General features: G+C 42.4%; 2 protein-coding genes across 2 annotated transcripts; one reads left to right on the top strand and one right to left on the bottom strand.

The window, feature by feature from the left end:
* Positions 1 to 3318: 3318 nt before the first annotated feature.
* Positions 3319 to 6452, bottom strand: LOC124146442 (virulence metalloprotease-like). Its single transcript, XM_046516730.2, has 3 exons — positions 6425 to 6452; positions 5865 to 5915; positions 3319 to 5584 (listed from the first exon to the last, which is right to left on the bottom strand). Exons 2-3 carry the CDS (start codon positions 5887 to 5889, stop codon positions 3591 to 3593), a joined length of 2019 nt encoding a protein of 672 aa, XP_046372686.2. The 5' UTR covers positions 5890 to 5915; positions 6425 to 6452; the 3' UTR covers positions 3319 to 3590.
* Positions 6453 to 12096: 5644 nt separating this feature from the next.
* On the top strand, positions 12097 to 23888 carry LOC124144598. Its single transcript, XM_046514091.2, has 10 exons — positions 12097 to 12246; positions 13956 to 14153; positions 14710 to 14846; positions 15432 to 15564; positions 16262 to 16393; positions 16776 to 16991; positions 19400 to 19531; positions 20398 to 20574; positions 21266 to 21341; positions 21993 to 23888. The coding sequence occupies exons 1-10, from the start codon at positions 12138 to 12140 to the stop codon at positions 22738 to 22740; spliced, it is 2058 nt and encodes a 685-aa protein (XP_046370047.1). The 5' UTR covers positions 12097 to 12137; the 3' UTR covers positions 22741 to 23888.
* Positions 23889 to 24549: the final 661 nt, after the last annotated feature.

The raw sequence follows: 24549 nt of genomic DNA, 5'->3' as shown, positions 1-24549 counted from the left end.
ATCTCACTGTCTCCTCCTCCCATCGTCCCGTGTTTCTGCTGGAGCCTCCATCGGGGTCAACCCGCGTCATCGTAACGTCATCTGGACAGGGTCACTCGATCATCTTGGCCGTGTATCACAACCTTGAATCTTCCATGCCGGTATCCATGGCAACAGGCGAGCTGACACACCAGCTTCCGTCTGGATCACCGTCGCTGTACCTGCGTGTCTCTGCTGACGTTGTCAACGCCATTACTGACGTCAACGTTCGCATCTCGTATGAATGATATCTTAAAGTGGCATTTTAGAGGCTGTCGTGTTAATGAAAACAGCGATGATTTATGGATTTCCACTTCTTTGTTCATTAAAAGCGACACTTGGATAAAGGTGCTTACAGGTCTATAACACATGCTTGACACGGGTACAAGCACCTGTACCGAGACGTCGCATTGAAATAATGAAGTTGAAACCCATACGTCAACTGATTGTATGAGTGAACGGTTTTTTTGCTTAAATATTGTCAACGTTGTAAGTGAATAAATGATAGAACATACAGTTTGTTTGTCTGAATCAGTGTTTTTAATAAGCTTTAACTTTTATCCATCACAATAGTCACAACTGATCGTATTCTTCCTTGGGTTCCGAGATTTTCCTTTCGTAATGTTTTCCTCTGCGCGTGGATCTGCGACGTTAAACCCAATTTCAATCCACGTATGCCTGGACACACAGAGGTTACACATCTAGAATTCTTTGCCTGTCTAGGCATAGGTGGGATCATGAAATAAAATAAAAATGTTATAATCTGTCGTCAGAAGAAAGATCAGCTTTTAAAAATGACTGCGAGAGATAGAACGGTTTCGAAACCAAAACCTAACTCCCCCAACACATCCGAACCATTGCACATGGACCATTTAATTCCTCCGTGGGTAGTGGGGATGGGACAAGTCCAAATTTACTACCCGAGTACCCGGGTAGGGTCGGGTAATAGGGGGTCGAGTCTGCAAGTCTCAAGAGTAGGGAACAAAATGTCTGATTGGTAATTGTTCTACTGCAGCCCTGGCTAAAACTAATTAGATCATGCGTTCACTGGAGTTGACTGAAGATTTATCTTTACTCAAACATATACAAGTCATAAGGAATGTGTGCATCGTCAGAAAGAAACGCGAACATTAGCGACTTGTAGTATAATCACTGAGCTACAGTGAGTTTTTGTCATTAAACAATTTATCACGTGACTAACCACGGGTCCGGGTAGTCCTGTGGGTACCCGAGTCCTACTCAGTCATTGTGTATGACTCTATTCATGAACACACAGATGTAACACGTGTATGAGTCTATTCCTGGTCACACAGATGTAACCCGTGCATGACTCTATGCCTGGACACACAGATGTAACACGTGTATGACTCTATGCCTGGACACAGAGATGTAACACATGTATGACTATATGCCCGGCCACACAGATGTAACACGTGTATGACTATATGCCTGGACACACAGATGAAACACGTGTATGACTCTATGCCTGGACACACAGGTGTAACAGGTGCATGACTCTATGCCCGGCCACACAGATGAAACACGTGTATGACTATTCCTGGACAAACAAATGTAACCCGTGTATGACTCTTTGCCTGGACACACAGGTGTAACAGGTGCATGACTCTATGCCCGGCCACACAGATGTAACACGTGTATGATTCTATGCCCGGCCACACAGATGTAACACGTGTATGATTCTATGCCCGGCCACACAGATGTAACACGTGTATAATTCTATGCCTGGACACACAGATGTAACACAATCTGAAATAGTTACATTTGGACTTAACTATCTGAATAGTCACATGTAAGTATAAGTGATAGTACACTTTTAAAAATGTGTTTAAAATGTAAATACACACAAGACATGTTTAGGAACGTGTTCAAATACTAAACGGAATACGTATTTGGCGTATACTATCTAAACCAGTAAATGGTCTAAACACATGAAATGAGCTACTGCCTCACAGCTCAAACATCCCCATAATCTAAACATGCTGTGAATATAATCACGTTTACACAAGTTTAAACTTTAAACATGTTTAAGTGAAGGTCAGAGCAAGGGGACTCTAACTAATCATTTCAACGATTAGACAACATGGTCCGAGTGCTCTAACCCATTTAAACCATGTTCAACATTCATAATACCTAAAATGCTTTAAAAATGGTTTTCTTAAAAGTATTTTGAAGGATATACGGAAACTGTATGCTTAACTGTGAGAACACTGTGTGACATGTCAACACATGTTCAAATAAAGTTCATATCATCAGGCATAAGTCAAATGTGGAGGGGCACGGGTGGCCCAATCGTCTAAGGCGCCGCGATTCGCTGTGCAGGGTTGCGTGTCTTGGGCATGCCAGAAACCTATGATTGTGGGTTCGAATCCCGGCTCTCCCCGATTATGTTTCTAGGTTTGTCAGCACCATACCCGTGCTCGTTGGTTTCACCAAAGTGGTAAACGTCTGAGACCTGCATCAATTCTGGCTTTTCTCCACATTAAGCAGACACGCCGTGGTATAACTGGAATACTGTTAAAAGCGTTAAACCCAACTCACTCACTCACTCACATCCACAGGCACTTGAAACCCGTAAAGATCCGGGTAGAGAACAGCTCTTCAGCAACCCATGCTTGCCGTCAGAGGCAACTAAAGAGATCGGGTGGTCAGGCTCGCTGACTTGGTTGATACAGGTCATCGTATCCCAGTTGCCTAGATCGATGATCATGATGTCCATCACTGGATTGTCTGGTCCAGATTCGATTATTTACAGCCAACCAGCTGGAATATTGCTGATTGCGTCGTAAATAACAAACAAGCAAACAGCAGACACATGCACTTGCATAACACATGTATCACCAGGACCCCCACCAGGACAAGTTGTACCATGAAGGGATTCCGATCGAAAGGTTTAAAAAATATTGTGTTCATTAATGTGTGTTGTTGCTGTATGACTTATATCATTTTTTCTTTAAAATAGGAACATGATACTGGCTGAATTGGAACTGTTTAAGTTCCCGCGCACCCGCGCACGCAAATTAATCCATTTATACTGCTAAAATAGCTCGCTTCATCATTATGCGACAATATGTGATTCATGACAGGATTATGCTTTCATAATTAATAACGGGACAAAAACATTACGGAAAAAGTACATTAAAGGAAAAATTAGAATAGAATTGGATAGATTGGAGCCCAAAGAAGAATACGATGAGTTCTTGTATTGTGGCTGTTGTGTTGGAGGTTCTCAAGTCTTGGATAAAAAATTATGTTTATTAAAAACAGTGATTCAGACAAACAAACTGTATGTTCAATCATTTATTCAGTTATGATGTTGACATAATATTCAATCAAAAAGCGTTCACTCATACAATCAGTTGACGTATGGGTTTCAACTTTATTATTTTCAATGCGACGTCTCGGTACAGGTGCTAGTACCCGTGTCAAGCATGTGTTATAGAACTATAAGCACCTTCATCCAAGTGTCGCTTTTAATGAACAAAGAAGTGGAAATCCATAAATCAACGCTGTTTTCATTAACACGACAGCCTCTAAAATGCCACTTTAAGATATCATTCATACCAGACGCGAACGTTGACGTCAGTAATGGCGTTGGCAACGTCAGCAGATACACGCAGGTACAGCGACGGTGATCCAGACGGAAGCTGGTGTGTCAGCTCGCCTGTTGCCATGGATACCGGCATGGAAGATTCAAGGTTGTGATACACGGCCAAGTTGATGGAGTGACCCTGTCCAGACGACGCAACGATGACGCGGGTTGACCCCGATGGAGGCTCCAGCAGAAACACGGGACGATGGGAGGAGGAGACAGTGAGATCCGTCAGGGTCTCGTTCTCAGACACCGACTCCATGAAGCTCGGCTCCTCACACTCACTGAAAGTGACTCCTACCACCTCGAAGGATCGTTTCACAAGCAGATAATCGTAGCCGAGGTCGTAGCAAGCACGCATGACGTCACAGGCGCCTTCCTCAAAGGTGGTCGAACGGCCCCAGTAGATGATGTTAGCGCGGAGGAAACACTCGAATGCCTCTCTAATCGGCATGTTGTTTTCATTCACGATCTGGTAGAAGGCATGGTTGAAGATGCCGCTGCTGTAGTGCACATCGACGTTGTCGTTGTAGTCCCTGGTGTGTTTGAGGGAGCGGCCGTCTCTTGTAGGGTTTTCAAAGTAACGCAGGGCTCCACTGGTGCTCTTAAAGATTTCGGATCCAACCAGCCAGTCGTTGGAACCACGAGCAAACATCTCAGTTGTCTCCCCTGTTATGTCCGAGAAGGCTTCGTTGATGCCGCCAGATTGATCGTCGTAGATGAGGTTAGAGTTTTGGTTTGTGACTCCGTGGGCAAGTTCGTGAGAAACAACATCCTGGTTGACCAGTGGGTAGAAAGTGTTTCGACCATCGCCGAATGTGAGGCTGCTGCCGTCCCAGAAGGCGTTCTCGTAGTTTGTGCTGTAGTGGACGAAGAGAACTGGCTTAAAGTTGAGGGGAGTGGTCTTGTACCATTCGATAAACATACGGGCAGATTTGGTGCCAAAGTTCATGGCATCCAGGACAGGGGAGTAGGCGCCGTTGATAGCGTCGTCGTAGCCGTCAGCGCAAGTGTAGGTGGAGGCGGCGCGGTTGTTCCTATTTGTACCTTGTTTCAAGTCCACAACTTTGACGTAGTCGTTCTCCAGTGTGCAGGTGGAGCCACTGACGGTGGTGTTGAGGCAGAGAGGTGAAACGCCGTACACGTATTTGCCGACCTTCTCGTTGCCCCCTTCTCCTCTGGCAGGGTTGACACAGGCTGTTGGGTCAGCAGTTGTGGGTGCTGCTGTTGCTGGAGTAGCTGTGCTCCGGCCTTGTGTTGTGTCTGCGTCACATTGGTCCTCGGTGGTAGCTTCAATTGTGGTAGGTTCTTCTGGAGTCGTTGTTGGCTCTGGCATCGGGGTGGTGTTTTCTTGACATTCGTCTTGGCGTCTCTCTACAGCTTTGTTCTGGATGTTGTTGAACGTAAGGACTACACTGAGATCGCATGCGTCGATGAAGTAACAGGGACGGTTTGGCTTGTGACCGTTCATGTAGAAGAAGTTGATTTCATAGGTCAGACGAGCAACGCCATTCTTCTTGACGTAGACGTTCTTCTCGACCTTGAGATTACGGACTTGAGACTCTGTGACCCCCTCCTTCGTGAGCGCTACCCCTGTGACGGTGCCATGTGACTGCTCACAGTCCTCTGGGCTAGGGATATCTTCCTCCAGCGATGTGTAGATTTCACCGCTGACAACGCCTGTGTAGCCGAGGCTGGGGTTGACGTCGGCGGCTACGTTCCCTCCCACTACTTCCAGGCCCCCGTAGGTCTGTCGGAGACGCTCCTTGACCCTCCCTCGCGCTGTTTTCAGAGACGTCCCGGGCACGATGGCGTTCTTCCCGTGTAGACCCATCTCTGAACACAGCTCTGCACGAGTGCCGTGGAAGCCGTACCGTGATTTCAGACGTCGGGCGACGCTTGCAACGTTAACTCGACGTGCCGCCTCGATGCTGTACACGGTCAGCGCCAGCAGACCTGAAAAAAGGTGGAAAAATACACATTAACATATCTATATATGTTAATGTAAGACAGTTCCATCTCCAAGCAGAAAATAGTTAGAGTATCTCCGTGTAATGCGGAATAACTCAATATAACAGTAAATGAATCCGAAACATAGGCATTGCGACGATCAAAGATTCATTATCCAACTCTTACTCCAACAATTCTTGTCGCCATCCGTGAATTCATTTTGTGGTGACCAAACATACATATACCTGTTAATAAATATTTCTAAAAAAGATCGATAATCACTTACCTAGGTGTATAAGCCGGAAATTCATCCTGTCACAAGAAGAGTGTTCTTTTTCTGTAGGAAACATAAAAGCAAGTGTTTAATCGGTACATTTAACGATATTCTGTCAATGTGAGAGTTTGGGGACAGGGAGACGGAACATGAACACTATGCAGATATAAACCAAACAATCGTGTGGTCGAATGGCAGATTTGCTCTGATTTTGTTTCTTGGTTCATCAGCAATATATCCGTGCTCATGGGTTTCATCAAATCTGCAATACTTCAAGCTGTGATATAACTAAAATATTGTTCAAAACGGCGTAAAACACAACTCACTCACTCACTCACTCGTGTGTAGCTCATACATTAACTCTAGATCCAGAGTAAACTGTTATTAGAGTCCGTTAAATTTAGTTCCCCTGCATATGCTACTTAAGGCTGCTGTTTAAATGGTTCACACTACACACTGACCATTCATAGGTAAGCTGTATGCCTTCTTCAGCAGCATCGGTATTCAGAATTGACTAAGCATATATCATTGACGTACGAGTTAAATCTAGACCAAGACCAAGAGCCACTTACCTGTGATCTGGGGACAAGGATCCGATTCCAAGAGGAGGATGACAACTGACCAATGTCCGAGGTTTATATAGCATGGCAATACGACAAGAGGCACCTGCTCTCTAAAGTAATTATTAATATTAATAAATATATATGTCCCCAAGCTATGGTTAAAATGATGAAGCCACATATTGAGTCACAGAAGACAACAGAGTAAACAATACTCTTATTAATAGAGATGGGGGTATCTCATCAGTGGCCCCGAGGTATGCCCCACGTGTTGTATGTTGGTATTGTGTAGTATATTTCTGTCTTCTGATACAATCACTACTTTAATTATATCGTGGTTATGTGCCAGAGTGGGTGTAGAATATCTCATCAAAAAGGAATGACAGGATCTGAACTACCGACATTCATCGAGAACATACATGTTTTTTGTATTTATTTCATGTCTATTCACCCTGACATAGTCTTTTTTATGATGACGGGAATGTTTAAGAGTTACATACTGTTTTTCAAATAGTTTCATTTACGATGTTAACTTGTTTTAATATGTTTTCAACGGTTTATTAGTGAATTATAAAATATAAGTGACGTAACTCATCTAAATCGAAAACAAGAGATCCGGGGTAGAATAGGTCTTCAGCAACCCATGCTTGCCGTAAAAGACGACTATGCTTGCCGTGAAAGGCGACTAACGGGATCGGGTGGTCAGGCTCGCTGACTTTGTGGATGTATGTAATCGTATCCCAAATGCGTGGATCGATGCTCATAATATCAATCACTGGAATGTCTGGTCCAGACTCGATTATTTACAGACCGCCGTCATATAGCTGTAATATTCCTGACTGCGGCGTTAAACAACAAACAAACTAAAACAAGACTCTCTTACAAGCCTTACATTGTCCCAAAACTCATCTTCGACGGTAGAGCAGAAGAAACAAATGTTCGAGGGTGCATGATTTTTTTACATTTGTACCTACGATCAAGAACAACAGCACCGAAATTGGTCTTACTAATGTATGTTATATATAATTCATAAAGAAGCTCCGGGTTAGAATATTTTTCAGATATCCATGCTTGTCGCACGAGACGACTGACGGGATTGTTAAGTCAGGCTTGCTGACTTGGTTGATGCATGTTATCGTATCCCAGTTTTGTAGATGGATGTTGATTATGTCAATCACTGGATTATTTTGGTCGAGACTCGAATATTTACAAACTGACGTCATACAGCTGGAAAATTGTTGAATGCCGTGGTAAAAACAAACAAAAACTCATAAAGCATAAGCTTTCACGGGTCTCCGATCGGAGATTTCCGACCCCGTTCCGTGCAGAGTTGCGTCCCTTGGGAACGCAGGAAACCTATGGTTGTTGGTTTGCATCCCGTTTCGCCAAAATTATGTTTCTAGATTTGTCAGCACCATATCCATACCACATGGGACTTTCCTCCCACACCAAGCTGACACGCCGTGATTTAACTGAAATACTGTTCAAAGCGACGTTGAAACCAACTCACTCACTCACTCGGACTCCGTTAATCCGATATTTCCCATTTCTGGACGATCACTGTCTTGAACTTCTATTGCAACAAAAGCTATATTACAAAGAATATATCATGATCCGTCAATTCGGAGATGTGTTAAAATTGCCAATTTCATTCATTTGTCTGGATTAACGAGGTTTGGCTGTTGGAAATGAATAAGGGAACACATAGTTTTAGACACAGTAAATAAATATGCTATCATGGGTTCCCGGCCTTGTCTACCAAATACGCGTGACTTTAATAACTCGACTGGGGCATGTAGTGACCAACTCTACTGGGTGTAAAGTTCTCAATAACGGCCTGGATGTTTCAGGTAAGCAGTCAAATTCGGACTAATTTCGTATATACAATGTATATATATGTACACGGACCCCCGTTTATTTATTCGTTTTATTTATTATCATGGTACAAACGAGCATGCTCTTTCAACGAAGATATCAAAAGGCGTCATCTGACTCTAGCTCAAAAGCAGTTTGATCAGGACTACAATATCCCAAGCCTCAGTAAAGCTTTAAAAATGTTAATATTGGACATGTCGAGGATATTTCCAAATTTGACGCATCAGTGACAAAAAGTATGTCCTTGTTTTTTTTTCAGGTGAACATTTGACTTGCCTTTGCATGTGTTTGTGACGGGTGCACCTTGGAGGAGGGTAGGCGCACTTCTTCGAGAACTTTTTGATAGTGCTTCATAAACACATGCTCGTGATATACCTACGAGTATATGTTCCTTGATCAGCACATGTGCCATGTTTTATTAGTGACAGGTGTCACTGGGGGCACGGGTGGCCCAGTCGTCTAAGGCGCCGCGATTCGCTGTGCAGAGTTGCGTCCCTTGGGCACGCCAGAAACCTATGATTGTGGGTTCGAATCCCGGTTCTCCCCGATTATGTTTCTAGGTTTGTCAGCACCATACCCGTGCTCGTGGGTTTCACCGAAGTGGTAAACGTCTGAGACCTGCATCACTTCGGGCTTTCCTCCCACATTAAGCTGACACACCGTGATATAACTGGAATACCGTTAAAAGCGGCGTTAAACCCAACTCACTCACTCACTACAGGTGTCACTAGTTTCTGATTAGGCTTGAACAGCATGAGACCGAAGGTCGTAGGTGTAAAAGAACATTCAGCTCGTAAAATCCCGCTCATACTACTATTGATACATGTGGTGAGTTGATCATTTAAAGTTAAAGACTTAAAGATTTTTTGGGGCAGTTTGTTTGTTTGTTGTTTAACGCCGCACTATTCCAGCTATATGACGGCTGTCTGTAAATAATCGAGTCTGGACCAGACAATCCAGTGATTGATAACATGAGCATCGATCCACGCATTTGGGATACGATGACATGCATCAACCAAGTCAGCGAGCCTGACCATCCCGTTAGTCGCCTCTTCAGACAAGCATAGTCGCCTTTTACGGCAAGCATGGGTTGCTGAACACCTATTCTAGTATTTATAGTAGTATTTATGTGGGACAATTAGATCGATCTTGTGACCGTCATCGGACTATCCGTAAGGTAACTCGAGGTGAGAACGTGGTCAGTTGTCACGTGACAAGTAAGTGACGTCACATCAAACTATTTGACACCATGATGTCCGAACAGTCAGTCGACTTGTATGTGTTTTTACGAGATGCCGACTGGCTAACCTGATCGCAAGAGTCTAAACGAGTAATAAAGATAATTGATACGAGTAAATACGTTTCAAGTCATTCGTCGCAACATAAGGAAAGTCGCACACAACCAGTCATCAAGCAGGCCATCAGAGTTGGAGAGAATTATTATCCCAGCGACAGGTTGAGTACATGCCTAGATACACGGCACACTGGCTGGCTGGTCTGGTTACACATAAATCATCTATCAGTGCGTCAACGTTAACTTGTCCACACATTAAACATTCAAATTCGAAGCAGAGAATGTTTTCTTCGGTGTCTAAACTGCCTACGAAAATACATATACTCATAAAGCCCCCCCCCCCCCCCCCCCCCCATTAGTCCTGCACCATGACCGTGGAATATATTTATTTTATGAAAAAATAATAATCTAGAAACTCAAGCAAGTCTAGCAAGCTCAAGCTAGCTCTATTCTGAAATGAGCATAGGGATTTTTTATATTTTTAGAGTCAAGAAGGATATTGTGTAATATAAGATTATAGAGACTAAATGTTAGTCTACCCACACATCAATCAAGAGAAATATTCACTTTTTTTATTATGTTTTGAACATTGGCTGTACATTTTAAGAAAATGCGTCAATGCTCCTCACTTTTGACTAACATATAAGACGAACAAAGAATCAATGAATATTGGCCTCATGTCATGCTGTTTCAGTCGTATTGGTCACGTGATTCCGGTTTACGAGAAAGTCGTGCAGACTGATAATGATTTACACCTGCATATGAGACCGTGAAGAGCTTACATGTCAGCGAATGTTATTAATATATACATTGTTGACAACACGAAGAGTATTTTCACATGAAGATCGGGTAAACCACTCCACCCCTTTTTCTCAGCAAACTTCCTGATGAAATGAAATATTTATCGAGAAAACGTTTTTGCATTGAAAACTTGAATAAGTTTATTAAGTTTTGTTTGACTGGGTCTGACAAACCGGTGTTTGAAGACGTACGTCTTTCTTACAGACAACTTGTTTTATTTTTTTTAAGGCTTATTAAAATACGAATCCCCGAATATCGTTATAGACAACAAATTAGATATCATAATATTTTCTAAACTACTAATGCAAATCGGTGAGACACTCGGTGATATCACGAGCGGCGTCCAGTGTCGCCGGGCGTTAAACAAAGCTCACTGTTGTCAGGTCACATGCACATAGATGTTTCCTCGTGCTTCATGCACTGTTGTCACGTGACACAACATACACACAGATGTTTCATTATAGCGTCCAAACACCTCACAAACGTTCAGACTTAACAACTTATTCCCGATAGTGCAGCATCATGCATGTACAAACAATGCAAATACAATTTAAGAAATACAAACATTATTTGTTTCTATAATACGCCTCGTCAGCCATCCATATTCTTGTGATCACAAACCAAGTATGAAAAGGACTCAACATTCACATTATTGCAGACGCGCACTGTTTAGCACATTTGTAACACATTTGAAAACTCTTTCTGAATAACTATCAAATAGTGACGATACCAGGATTTCCGCAAAAAGGTGAGCGTATCCTGCTCCACTGGTTGCACCGACACACATGCAAAATCAAGTCAATTGTCCCCCTTAAAAATCAGTGGAACATAACGGTTGGTTTGTTTGTTGTTAAACGACGCACCCAGGAATATTACAGCTATATGACGGTGATCTGTAAATAATCGAATCAGGACCAGGCAATCCAGTGATTGATATCATGAGCATCGATCCACGCATTTGGGATACGATGACATACATCAACAAAGTCAGCGAGCCTGACCACCCGATCCCGTTAGTCGCCTTTCACGGCACGCATAGTCGCCTTTTACGGCAAGCATGGGTTGCTGAAGACCTATTCTACCCCGGATCTCTTGTTTTCGATTTAGATGAGTAACGTCATGACAATGACAATGTCAAGTCAAAATGCACCAGATCTCATTTTTGTCACCGATGCGTTAAATTTATAAAAAATGTGCTCCAGACGTCTACCATAAGACTTTTAAAAAGCTTTACTGAGGTCTTGAATCTTGTAACCTTGATCAAACAACTTTTGAGCAAAAGTCGTAAGACAATCTTTGAAATCTTGGCAGAGAGAGAAAACATTGTTTGCTTTGTTTTTGCCCGGCGCTTAGTATCAACATTTTAATAGGGTCCTTAAGATCTGAGCAATCGTGTTCACAATGAAACGTAAATAACTGCAGCAGGATGTTTTGCAATAAATCTGCTTGACGTCAGGATAGTAGATTAGGCTATCCGTATTTTTTTCTGAGTTTCCCATATTCCGTCCGCCCTGAATTTACATTCCGACGTGAACTAAAAACAAATGTGATAAAACAAATACTCATATACCATTGTACACTCATAAAAACACATGTCTTGATGGTTGTAGTTGGAGATTAGAAACACATGGAAAAATATGGATGGCCTCAGTAAGATATATAGCCGGTGACAACCTCCGAGTGTTGGACTGTAAATTTATAACTACACCAGCAGGTGAAAAGGCTTACATAATTTCCTCTATCGCCAATTTCAATATGGCGACTCGACGATGGCAGATCTTCTATGGACACCACATCCCTCATAACGTGGTGTGGTTCCTTTGTTTATATCAAGTGGTATATCAAGTTGTGACAACAGCGAAGGGTAAGTATTGCGTTTACACAAGTAAAACTTAATTATTCGCGTTACTGTCACAATGATTCTAAAGTTACCAGACAAGGAAGTGCTCAGCCCATTCTGTTACGTCTTGATTTACTAACGCGTACAATGCGGGTAAACTTAGAAGAACATTTAGTCTATGAAATCTTATATTACACAATATCCTTCTTGACTCTAAAAAACATTCTCCCTATGCCGATTATGTGGAATAGAGCTAGCTAGAGCTGGCTAGACTTGCTTTTGTATGCGTTTCTAGGGTAGAGTAAAGTACGGTTATAACGAACTCAAAGGGACCACTAATTTTAGTTCGTTATAACCGTAGTTCGTTATAAGCATATATACAGCATAACTACAGCAAATAGTCGGGACCAAAAAAGTAAGTTCGTTATATCCGTAAGTTCGTTATAAGCGTGTTCGTTATAACCGTAGTTTACTGTATTAATTTTTTCACAGTCATGGTGCAGGGCTAGGGTAAACATGAAGAATACTGTGAGTGATGGAAGACTATATTTATCTGAAGAAAAGAAAATTGACATTACACTCGTGTGAAATAACTCTCATGATCAGTGACAAAATGGTTTTCATTAAATAGAGGGGCGGTGGGGTAGCCTAGTGGTTTAAGCGTTCGCTCGTCACGTCTGAAAATACAAAGAAAACAAGGAAGGTACACAGAGGTCATTTGGTTTTTCTTGTCTTGTAACACGCTTATCTCACTGTGTCCTCTTAAGGAAATAATTATATGTAATTCGTATTAAGTCGAGGTAATTCTATCATTGTATTGACAAGCATTATACAACAAGATTTTACAATATGACCCACAAACCTTACACACTGCGTTTAGCAATTAGACATAAAGATTTCATAATGGTTTTAAAACGTTGAACAGCAGCATTGTTCTTGAAGATAATATAAAAAAATGTTTGTTTGCGTCTTCATGTCACCTGACCGAAAGTACGTGGGCTTGGTGGCGTCAACATATATAGCGTCCGTCAGCAAATAGCTTCCTAATTTTAAATCTCTTACAGCTTTAATAGGTGTGGGTGGCCTAGTCATCTGACGCTCCGCAATTCGCTGTACAGAGTTATGCCCCTTAGGTATGCCGTGATTTTCGAACCCACAATCATAGGTTTCTGGAGTGTCCAAGGGACGCAACTCCGCACAGCAATTCGCGGCGCCTCAGACGACTGGGCCACCCGTGCCCCCTCAACATTGAGATGACGTCCTACACTCAATCAATATATACGTACAATTACATTGATGGAGAGATTTTTACTCTGTAACTGAATGAATTCAATGGGTGCATATCCATGCACAAAACATGTTGATCAATCATTAAAACAACAACCGGAATCACTGCACTTTTGGACCCGTGAAGATCCGGGGTAGAATAGGTCTTCAGCAACCCATGCTTGCCGTAAAAGGTGACTATGCTTGTCGTAAGAGGCGACTAACAAGATCGGGTGGTCAGGCTTTGGTTGATGCATATCATCGAACCCAATTACGTGGATCGATGCTCATGATATTAATCACTGGATTGTCTGGTCCAGACTTGATTATTTATAGACCGCCGTCATATAGCTGGAATATTGCTGAGTGCGGCGTTAAACAACAAACCAACCAACCACTGCACTTTTGTCATTCAACCCAAAATAGAACTGCATTGTTATGAATTCTAAACTGATTGTTTGTATTAGGTACTCCAGACAATGGATACGTCATCCAAACCACAAAAAGTAACTGGTGGGATGCTTCTCGGGAAGGATGTGAGGAGTTTGGAGGGAATCTCTACATACCACCATCCCTTGAGAGTCATCAAGATTTGGCGGCCATATTGGATCCCGGGCAGACATATTGGATCGGGGCCATGGAGTACTCAACTTGGACTTGGACATGTATTATCAATATCTTACCTTATAGTTATCTAATCAGGACTCGACTCAAAATTGTGATAATAAAGGACGTTTTGTACTCCCTAAGATAAGTAAACTAAGTAAAATATATGGTACTTGTCACCCTGCCTGGTGCTATGTATTAAGGGAATAATACAAGCGACATATTTATAACAAATCTCCGCTAAAAGAGTCGTAGATTGTACTATTAACACAAATCTGTGATATATGCAAGTTATTGTACTGTCTTTTGAAGATTTATGTATGATATAATTGTTAATCATATTCAAGTCAAGCTATGGCTAAAACATTGCCGCCTAACTTTACATGTAAGTCACGATGATGAAATCGAACAACTTAGTATTTTGGTTGCGAAAAACGCATTTAGATCATTTAATGTGACAAGTTCGAATTTACCAAAGTTTGGAATTACGGTTCTATGGTAATTCTGCCATATAATATATTTTCAATTTTTCATTCAGTAAGAACTGAGAATGGCTAAATGATTACTTACTCTAGTTGTCATTATTTACTACATTGAGCTTGATGTACATTGTAGATGATGAATCACCTCTGTACGAACATACGGGTTACGAACGGTTCCCTTCAAGTGGTAAGCCGACGGAGATAGAAGGAAATACGGCCTTTCACTGTCACCTGAACTGTGGCAAGAGATATACAAGAATCGGCCTTAGTGTAAGAAACGTTTTCTCAATGCGTGAGTGAGTGTATATTAACCATTATTCCAACTGGATGGTGCTGACGAACCGAAAATCATAATCAGGAAGATTCTAGCATTCAAAACAGAGATTTCTGGCAAACGCACGGGTTGGTTGGTTGGTTTGTTTGTTGTTTAACGCCGCACTCAGCAATATTCCAGCTATATGACGGCAGTCTGTAAATAATCGAGTCTGGACCAGACAATCCAGTGATTGATATCATGAGCATCGATCCACGCAATTGGGATCGATGACCTGCATCAACCAAGTCAGCGAGCCTGACCACCCGATCCCGGTCGCATTTTACGACAAGCATAGTCGCCTTTTACGGCAAGCATGGGTTGCTGAAGACCTATTCCACCCCGGAATCTTCACGGGTCGGCAAACGCACAGTGAATTGAGGCGTCACAGACCACTGAAAAAAAACCTGACCCCGATGTGTTTGAATCATAGCAATATTATTACGGAATATTTTTTTTATTTAAGTAACATTATTTGTAACCCCTTAACATTTCATGTTGGTTTTTTTCTCACTTTTTTAATGTTTGGGATGTTGTTGCAGGGAAAGGCCTGCTACTGTCTTGTTGATGAAGGATACCAAACTAACGTGGGCAAAACAGTAACGGAAGTCAGATGCCCGGGGAACTATGATGAATGGTGTGGTGATGACAGGGGCGTGTCAGTCTATGAAATAGGTAACCCTCTACATCATCACGTCTCCAAGTCCACACTGCATAGTCCATAGTGATTTTATGGCTGCAAAAGAGCTGACTTGATTTAATCTCACTTTTAACTCACCTCACCTCTTTGACGTCACTCTGTTATTTAAAAGATATTTTATTTTTCACGAATGGCGATTGATGGTGGATAATCAATGAGTGAGTGAGTTGGGTTTAACGCTGCATTTAACAGTATTCCAGTCATATCGCGGCGTGTCAGCTTAATATGGGAGGAAAGCCCGAAGTGATGCAGGTCTCAGACGTTTACTACTTCGGTGAAACCCACGAGCACGGGTATGGTGCTGACAAACCTAGAAACATAACCGAGGCGAACCGGGATTCGAACCCACAATCATAGGTTTCTGGCGTGCCTAAGGGACGCAACTCTGCACAGCGAATCGCGGCGCCCTAGACGACTGGGCCACCCGTGCCCCCGTGGATTATTAATGCCAACATTATCTTGAATCCACAGTTCAATTAATGTACACTTAGCATTGACGGAATTCTATTTTGTTTTGACATTGCGGAAAATGGCAGTTGCAGTATATTCTCCTTGGGCAGTGCTTTGTAACGTACTGGACACATTGTTCACTTTTTGGAAAGGTGGAAATAAGTTAATGCACCTGAATAATTACCTCAGGCTGCCTGACACAATTGGACTGTTGTGTTTCAGTGGACATTGACATCACCCTGGCATCCCAGGGCCAGTGTGTTTATGCTAAGAAGAACCCAAATGTTCATCACTATTACTCTTCTTTCCACAACGATAACAACTGTAGCACCATGCGATCACTCGCATTTACAGGTAACCTAACGTCTTTTCTCCTATAAATAAACAAATAAAACTTATGTAATGTCACTTGTAAACATAATTTTGGTGGGAAATAAAAGAATGGATTGATAACAGAATTGACATTAGAAAACCTGCATATATCTGGCATAGAAGGTGCAAGATCCCATTGCAACAGTTACAAAATAAAGAAGTTTCAAGCCAAGAATGTCACAGCTTACATATATCACACCCAGGCAGCCGCTGCTTGGTGGATATTTATGGTTCATGACATAATGTTCTGTATCTGATCCAGATTGTAAAGATTGGCGGGAAGGTGGGGAAATATGCGGATAAAACTAGTACTTACACCAGTAACATTGGGCGCCGCAGTAGTCAGTTTGATTATTGTCAACAGGCAATGCACCCAGTCCAGGGAGATGCGCAGGCACCACGTGTGTTGAACATGGATTAAGGAGCTGGGACTCGTCCGAGGCTAGACGTAGATTGCTGAAAGTGTCGGGCGCCAACCTCGACGACCTGACAGACGCTATGACATATAACTACTACCAACATAACTACTACACGTACTGGATCGGCCTGAGACGCCTGTACCGGCGTGTGTGGATCAATGGTAATATAACAGGGACTTCTTTGTACCGCTTCAATGGAGAAGTATTCTCAGTGAGACAAAAGAGAGCATGTCATGTACTTTTCTTGAAACATATACAAATTGTGGCGCTAATGTTATCCTATGATTTAGTTTTTCAATGGTTGTTTGAAATATTTTACAGAAATGCTACACTCTTAAAAAAAAGAAACGCATAGTTGAAAAATAAGGTTATTTATTAAGCGGATGTAAAAGTATCTACACAGAATATGCGTGAACACAATCAAATGAAATTGGACACAGTGAACGACAAAAGCATTGTCGTCATTGTCAGCATTAATTCAATTCAGTCATTGAACATGTGTAGCCACAAGGGGGCGTCATGGTCAGTACCTGGTCACACCACCTCTTGCAGCCGTCACTACTCGACACCTCCTTCGCCATTCCTCCTGTAAGGCGTTGGCGAGTTGTGTCAGTGTGTGGGGACGCTGGTGACGTTGACGGATGCGTCGATCAAGTTCGTCCCACAAATGTTCAATCGGGTTGAGATCGGGCGATTTGGACGGCCATGGGAGGACATTGATGTTCTCATTAACAAGGAAATTAACTGTTGCACGTGCTGTGTGGGGCCGAGCGTTATCATGTTGGAACAGCTCCCTCTGGCGGTCCAAAGTTGGGAGGAGGTGAGGACGCAGAATTTCGGTTTGCTGTAAGATTGCCCCGGACAACCACTAACTGTGATCTACCCGTGTAGGATATGGCTATGACACTATGACACTCCCTCCACCAAATCGGTCCACCTGTCAAACGCAGTTCGGCGCAAAACGTTCATGTCGACGTCGGTATACACGTTGTCTTCCATCCCGTCGTTGAAGAAGAAAACGTGACTCATCGCTGAACCAAACGCGTCGCCAGTTCCTGAGATCCCATGCCTGTACTCTGTTGCACCACCGTACACGTCGTTGACGGTGTAGACGTCGCAAGACAGGTCCAACTTTTGGTCGTCTCGCTCGAATTCCCACTTCCCTCAGACGATTTTGATGGTTTGGTCGGAAATTCTTCGCATACCAGGCACTTGTCCTGCAGTGTCCGTTGCTGTAGCAAATCGATTCCGAAGGTGATGCAACCGGATGTACCGATCCTGAGCAGGGGTGGCCACTTCTGAGATGATCTTGAGTCGAATTAGTGCGGGTATATCGATCCCATAGTCGAGATATGGTGCTTTGATGAACGTTGAAGTGTCTTGCAACGGCAAACTGGGACTCCCCTGCTTCCAAACGTCCAATGGCGATATTTCGGTCAGCTGCAGTTAATCTTGGCATTTTTAGATCCCCGTTCAGGTCAGAAAATTCGTAATGAACTGATGAATTTTGTACGGTCTTTTACAGTCAGTGTCTCTACTCTTGTTTCCAACACTTTGCACGTGCATTGTGCTGAAAACTTTTTCTGAAAGCAATTTCCGCGCATCCTTTGCATTTTTGCTGATAAACGTTTACAAAAAAACATTTTGAGGTGTGTTTGCGCGCAAAGCACAACAAACATGACACGATTAACGGGAATCAAACATAAGAATTGTCTTTATGACGAATGCTGGGGGAAAAAAATCTAATTGGAATTCTCAAAACACCTATGCGTTTCTTTTTTTTAAAGAGTGTATTAGTTATTTTCCATTCAATCTCATTAAAATCAGACCTTAGTTCTCGCTACCGCTAAACAAAGATCTGAAGACATCCCATTAGGAGTCACGTCAGAACGACCTTTCATCCGACCAATCAGTGCGTCGCTTACCAGATTATGAAAGTGACAGTCGGAATGTGATTTCTGATCATGCAAAACTTTAACATGGGGTATTCCGAACGATAGGTATGGGTTTAACGACTGAATCCTTACAATCTAGACCATCTATTAGCCATTCCAGAATGTTTTTTTGTTCAGGTTTCAAATTTGTAATCGAGAATATGGCAAAATATGTCTCGAAGCGTAGTCGCTAATTTGAAATTTCTGCCGTAAAGCACGAGAAAGCTGCCTTCTGATTGGTCATTCCATTGGTCGGTCAAAGTTCGCGCAAGGTCGGTCTGACGTGACCCGTAATAGGATGTCCTCAGATCTTTATTAAGCGGTAGCGAGAACTAAGATCCGAATTTAATGAGATCGTTTCCCAATGAGACTTAAATATACAGTATCGTCAATATTAGACACTTTTCAGCCAAATCTTGAATTTCTGTTAATGTAGAAATCTAACATGACATAATTTGCATTTTTTAAGTATATGGTGTAGGGAAGAATGTAGATAAAATAAGGATCGGGTGAAACATATCGGCGTTTGGCGTGTGGGTGTGTCTTCGTACCCGTTCCTTCCTGGAGTATTAGGTATATATTTTACACGTTATGGTCTATGTTTACTCATGCTGGGTATTTTGTCTGTAATATAGGTAGTCACGTCAAGATGGATAACGACATACACACTGACCGGTTCTGTCTGTCTATAAACAAGTCCAAACAGAACGCTACAACTCTGCTCTGGTCCCTTTGTACCCATAGCCTGAAGGCAGTTTGTCAAGTCGGTATGTACCTCTATTCATAACAGGGCATTAGGAAGCCCAGTGGTTAAAGCGTTCACTCGTCACCCCGAGCCCGGGTTCGATTCTCCACGTGGGTACAATTTCTTAAGCCCATGTCTGGTTTCCCCCGCAGTGATATGGCTGGAATATTGCAAAAAGAAAAGTGGCGATAAACTAAACTAACTAACTAACTAACTAACTAACTAACTAACTAACTAACTAACTAACTAACTAACTCACTCACTCACTCACTCACTCACTCACTCACTCACTCACTCACTCACTCACTCACTCACTCACTCACTCACTCACTCACTCACTCACTCACTCACTCACTCACTCACTCACTCACTCACTCACTCACTCACTCACTCACTCACTCACTCACTCACTCACTCACCCACCCACCCACTCACTCACTCACTCACTCACTCACTAACTATTCGTAACAAATATCGGCGTAAATATTCACTTATATTTTCTAGGCAGAATGGGACCTCCATACTGACAACTGATGGGATTCCAGGCACGATAGGTCCCCAGTACCCATGTTTGTCTAAAATTGGCATCCCGTGGTTACAGTGTGTGACACGTCTGTTTCTGTGTCATCATAATCTTACATGATGGTCATGCAAAACCACTATAAAAATCGAAAATATCATCTTACATTTATAGGGTTTTTTCACCTCATAAACGTTAAAATATATATTGTCATCATTGTCAAACCGAGACCTAATGTCGTTACAAGCACAGTGCTCTTTCGGTTGACTTTGGTAGTAACGACGTTTCATTTCATTTCTTTTGTATTTCAGGTCCATTTTTTTCATTCTTTACTTTGTCCACTATGAAACACTGTTTGCCATCAACAGGAACACAGAGCACGAGCTTTTCTACAAGCACCACGACATCTCATCCGTCAGCGTCGACATCATCACCACCACTTCCTACAGAGGCGGGGACAACACTAGAGGCAACTTCGTCCTCCTCGGCCCATGCCACGTCCACCTTTTCCAACGCTACCAGCGACTACCAGGGGCTTAATACTGGTAAGAGTAGTTGTGTATGCCTCATGGTAGCATTTGAATACTAATCTGCTCGTCCCGCGGAGGCATGTGTTTTTCATTGTAGAAATGGCTTTTGGATTATTTAGGAACAAAGTGTTACAGTTCAGTTTTGTTGTAATTTTAATAATAGTTTTAACTGAAGGTATGCACGTTATAAGTGAATGTTGTTTTAGCTTACCCCCAGAGGGACGGGGCGAAACACAGGTAATTTGGCGTTATTGATTTAAGCGACTTCTTCTCTGGAACTAAGAGATAGATACCACCCATATTTTGTTGGAAGCATTCTCCGGTGGTGAGGATTCAAAATTGTACAAATGGAGGGGCTGGAAAAGTTGTTTTCGATTTTATTATATACCGCCTATAATAATAGTTCAGTAATATTACAACAATATCTTATTGAAAGAATGTTTGATCTCTGCATGTTTATATACTAGTATTGCGTAGAAATTACTCGTCATTAATATAGAGTTGACGTCCTTCTTCCCCAAGCCCTGTGTTACAAGCCGACTGATGGGGCGCAGGTTGTGCACAGTTTCACCAGACAGCGTGTCCCACCGTACCCTGCCGGCTTATGACGTTGTTCATGCAGTCAGCCTTTGTCCAAGACTAGATTATGTGTAGGCAACATACGCCCACTCACTCAACATTACATCTACTGTGCGATATGTTTCAGGCACTCTCATAGGCATCTCTATCGCCTGTGTAGTCATCCTCGCCATGACGATGGCTGCTATTGTGATCATGAAAAGGTACGTTTAACGCCAACCGGAGACTACACATCTCCTGTGTATCGTGTAGTTACGAAACACTCGCAACAGCAGTGGACTTGATTACATCTAATGAACGGAAGACGGTATCCATTAACATGAAATGTCTATCCTCCAAAACAATAACGACCCGTGAAGATTCCGGGGTAGAATAGGTCTTCAGCAACCCTTGCTTGCCGTAAAAGGGGACTATGCTTGTCGTAAAAGGCGACTAACGGGATCGGATGGTCAGGCTCGCTGACTTGGTTGATGCATGTCATCGATCCCAATTGGTGGATCGATGCTCATGATATTAATCACTGGATTGTCTGGTCCAGACTCGATTATTTACAGACCGCCGTCATATAGCTGGAATATTGCGGCGTTAAACAACAAACCAACCAAAACAATTACATGACTAATCTTCAAAGGAACGTCAGTGCGTTGTCATAGCTCTACACTTAAATACTTGAAATGTAACCGTTACGTAATCATAAAGAAATATAAAAAAAAAAATATTAATTACGTTTTGCAAAACGACCTCTCTCTGTTCAGTAATGTAATTCGATGACGGTTGTCCCCCATTAATTACAAGCCTTATAATATTTCTACTAATTCTATATTTCTATTAATGAACTTAACACTGCCTTCCAGACACAGACTGCTTTTCTTTGAAGCAAACCCAACGACTGACACGACAGACAACGTCGGGTATGACAACAGGGCGTATGCCACGATGTTTGAAGATGATCACATCTACGACACTATAACGGAACACCAAGGGAGACACGGTCAATCCCACCTTCCCGTCGCCACCGTCAAACCCATCTTACACATCTATGTGAACGACCCTCAGTTGGACAAGGACGAAGGATACAATGTCCTATCACAGTGCAGCTCTGTCGTTCCTTCTTCAGTAAAACCTTATGATCATGTTATAGTAGGTGGCGATGGCACAGTAATTGGAGCCGATTACGATAGAGTGACAATCACAAACGACCCACCTAAATTCAACAGCAATGTTTGTCTGGATGATAATGGTGATGAAAATGAATATATCAGTCTTAAGGACGACCTAGTGCCAGTGGATGATCGCAAAGCTAATCCTGAGGAATTTGACAGAGCAGACGACAGGAATCACACGATCCCGGATGCAGGAACGAAGTTTGACCAACACCAGAACAGAAGGGTTGCTGAACCTGTTTATCAAAACATCTCCCAAATTGGACAGTCCGTCAACGACGATGACGAGATTAGGACGGGGAACGTCAACGGTAACGTGATGACGTCGCATGATGGATGTTACTGTAACATTGGACCTGCGTCGGAAACAGATATCGCCAAGAACAAAGAAGATGGACGTCATCCTATCCATCAATCACCAGCAGCAACAGATGCATGACGAATGTTCGATGTTCTCGTCAGATCATATAGATAACAATATTCAGTGTTTATATTGTCTCTGTGGAACAATTACGTCCCTGAAGCGTGTCAGGATCCAGAGAGTGTTGGTTCCACGACACACAGAACACTGAAATTTTCTGTACCGCAGTTATACGTTTTTTGTACGTAATCTGAAAGTGGACACTATCTGTATATTATTCGTGTTGTTTGACTCTATTATATCAGGACAAGTTTATTATTTCATCATATATTGTGTATGCCTTATCACAGACAATACCATTGATTCTGTAATGCAGCACCAGGGACATTCCGGGATGACAATTGATCCACACCAACCTTAACTTGTCCTAAGAGGCGACTCGGATCGGGTGGTCAGGTTCGTTGACTTGGCTGATTGCGTGTCGTCGTACCTCGACGGCGTGGGACATTCTCAGGAAATCAAAAACTTGATGGTCTGGTCAGACTTGATTTTTTACAGGCTGGCGTCATATACTAGTATCCAGTTTCTTAAATGCTTTGTTGAAACTTTACAGGTGATAATTCTGACAAAATCAGTCAATGATATATATTAGACGTTTGCTGGCACTGAAGATACAGGTCCTACAACAAGCGTTTGAGTGATCTCTTCAACAAGCAAGAATTTTTTTTCACACCCACAAAATATCTTTGGAAACATTCGTAAAATATTAACAGAAATCTTAAACAGTTTAGGGATCGTTTAGATCGAAGCGATTACTTCCGAGTTACCAGAAGTGCTTAGATACAGAGAAAGTATAACGGTTAGCACCACGTCTTCTTTATCTTCGTATCCTCCGAACTTCCATGTACTTCCAGGGAATATCTACATGACACTGACTTTATTTGGATAAATGTCTAAGATCCCACCAATACCTGATTCAACTTGGTATGAGAACACTGACTGGGTCGTCTATAACGTGAAGACAGAGGAAGCAACCGAATGGGTCGTCAAGTAACTAGTGCCATAGTTACAAAACATGTTGTTACATAATCGAGTTCGGTTTCTGTTTTTCAAAAGGAGTCCGACACTTCCAGGTGTATGTAGTGTCAAGCGCTTTAACTTACTTATGTTTACACCAGTTATGTTTAATTATATTTTTCATGAATAAATGTTTTCGAAAACTGCAACGCATCTTGATGTAGATATTCTGGTGTGGACAAGCATAGATCTTTCCAAACACGAATGTCGTATTCTTGTTTATAATTAATAGATTAAGTAATACGATACAGACACGAGTACGTGTACATACATGATGGGAACTTGTTGCAAAGTTCATAATGCGTCTGTAGAATCCTTTTACCAGTGCGCTTGTATCGGCAGATATGATGTGAACGTGTGAATAACTGCCTAACGAATGGTTTTGGTTTTGGTTTCCAGCTATATGGCGGCGGTCTCAAAATAATCGAGTGATTGACATCATGAGCATCGATCCACGCAATTGGGATACGGTGACATGCATCAACCAAGTCAGCCAGCCTTACCACCCGATCCCGTTAGTCCCCTCTTACGACAAGCATAGTCGCCTTTTACGGCAAGAATGGTTTACTGAAACCTATTCTACCCCGGATCTTCACGTCAAGAGTTTCAAGCCTCCGAGTATTACCACTTTTATCAACTCGTGTTGATATATTTGATATCAAAAGACACTCGGGTGCGATTCCCTATATATCAACAGTCAACTTTGCCTTAAAGTATATATCAACATGGTCCGATAATGTCATCACTGTTCATTCATGTTTAACACTGTGACTTCCTCAAAACCCTTTACGTGAGTCACTTATAGACTTA

This window comes from Haliotis rufescens, unplaced genomic scaffold (assembly GCF_023055435.1).
Source record: "Haliotis rufescens isolate VD_foot unplaced genomic scaffold, xgHalRufe1.0.p SCAF_3, whole genome shotgun sequence".
NCBI lineage: Eukaryota > Metazoa > Mollusca > Gastropoda > Lepetellida > Haliotidae > Haliotis > Haliotis rufescens.
The sequence above is the reverse complement of the archived record's forward strand: the minus strand, read 5'-3'. Positions and strand labels throughout refer to the sequence as shown.

Bases quoted from the DNA above. Each gene is read 5' to 3' on its own strand.
- LOC124146442 (XM_046516730.2), bottom strand. From the start codon at position 5,889: ATGAATTTCCGGCTTATACACCTAG. The intron at 5,585-5,864 runs GTAAGTGATTAT...ACCTTTTTTCAG, and splicing joins TTTCCGGCTTATACACCTAG to GTCTGCTGGCGCTGACCGTG.
- LOC124144598 (XM_046514091.2), top strand. From the start codon at position 12,138: ATGGCGACTCGACGATGGCAGATCTTCTATGGACACCACATCCCTCAT. The intron at 15,565-16,261 runs GTAACCCTCTAC...GTTGTGTTTCAG, and splicing joins CGTGTCAGTCTATGAAATAG to TGGACATTGACATCACCCTG. The intron at 21,342-21,992 runs GTACGTTTAACG...ACTGCCTTCCAG, and splicing joins GCTATTGTGATCATGAAAAG to ACACAGACTGCTTTTCTTTG.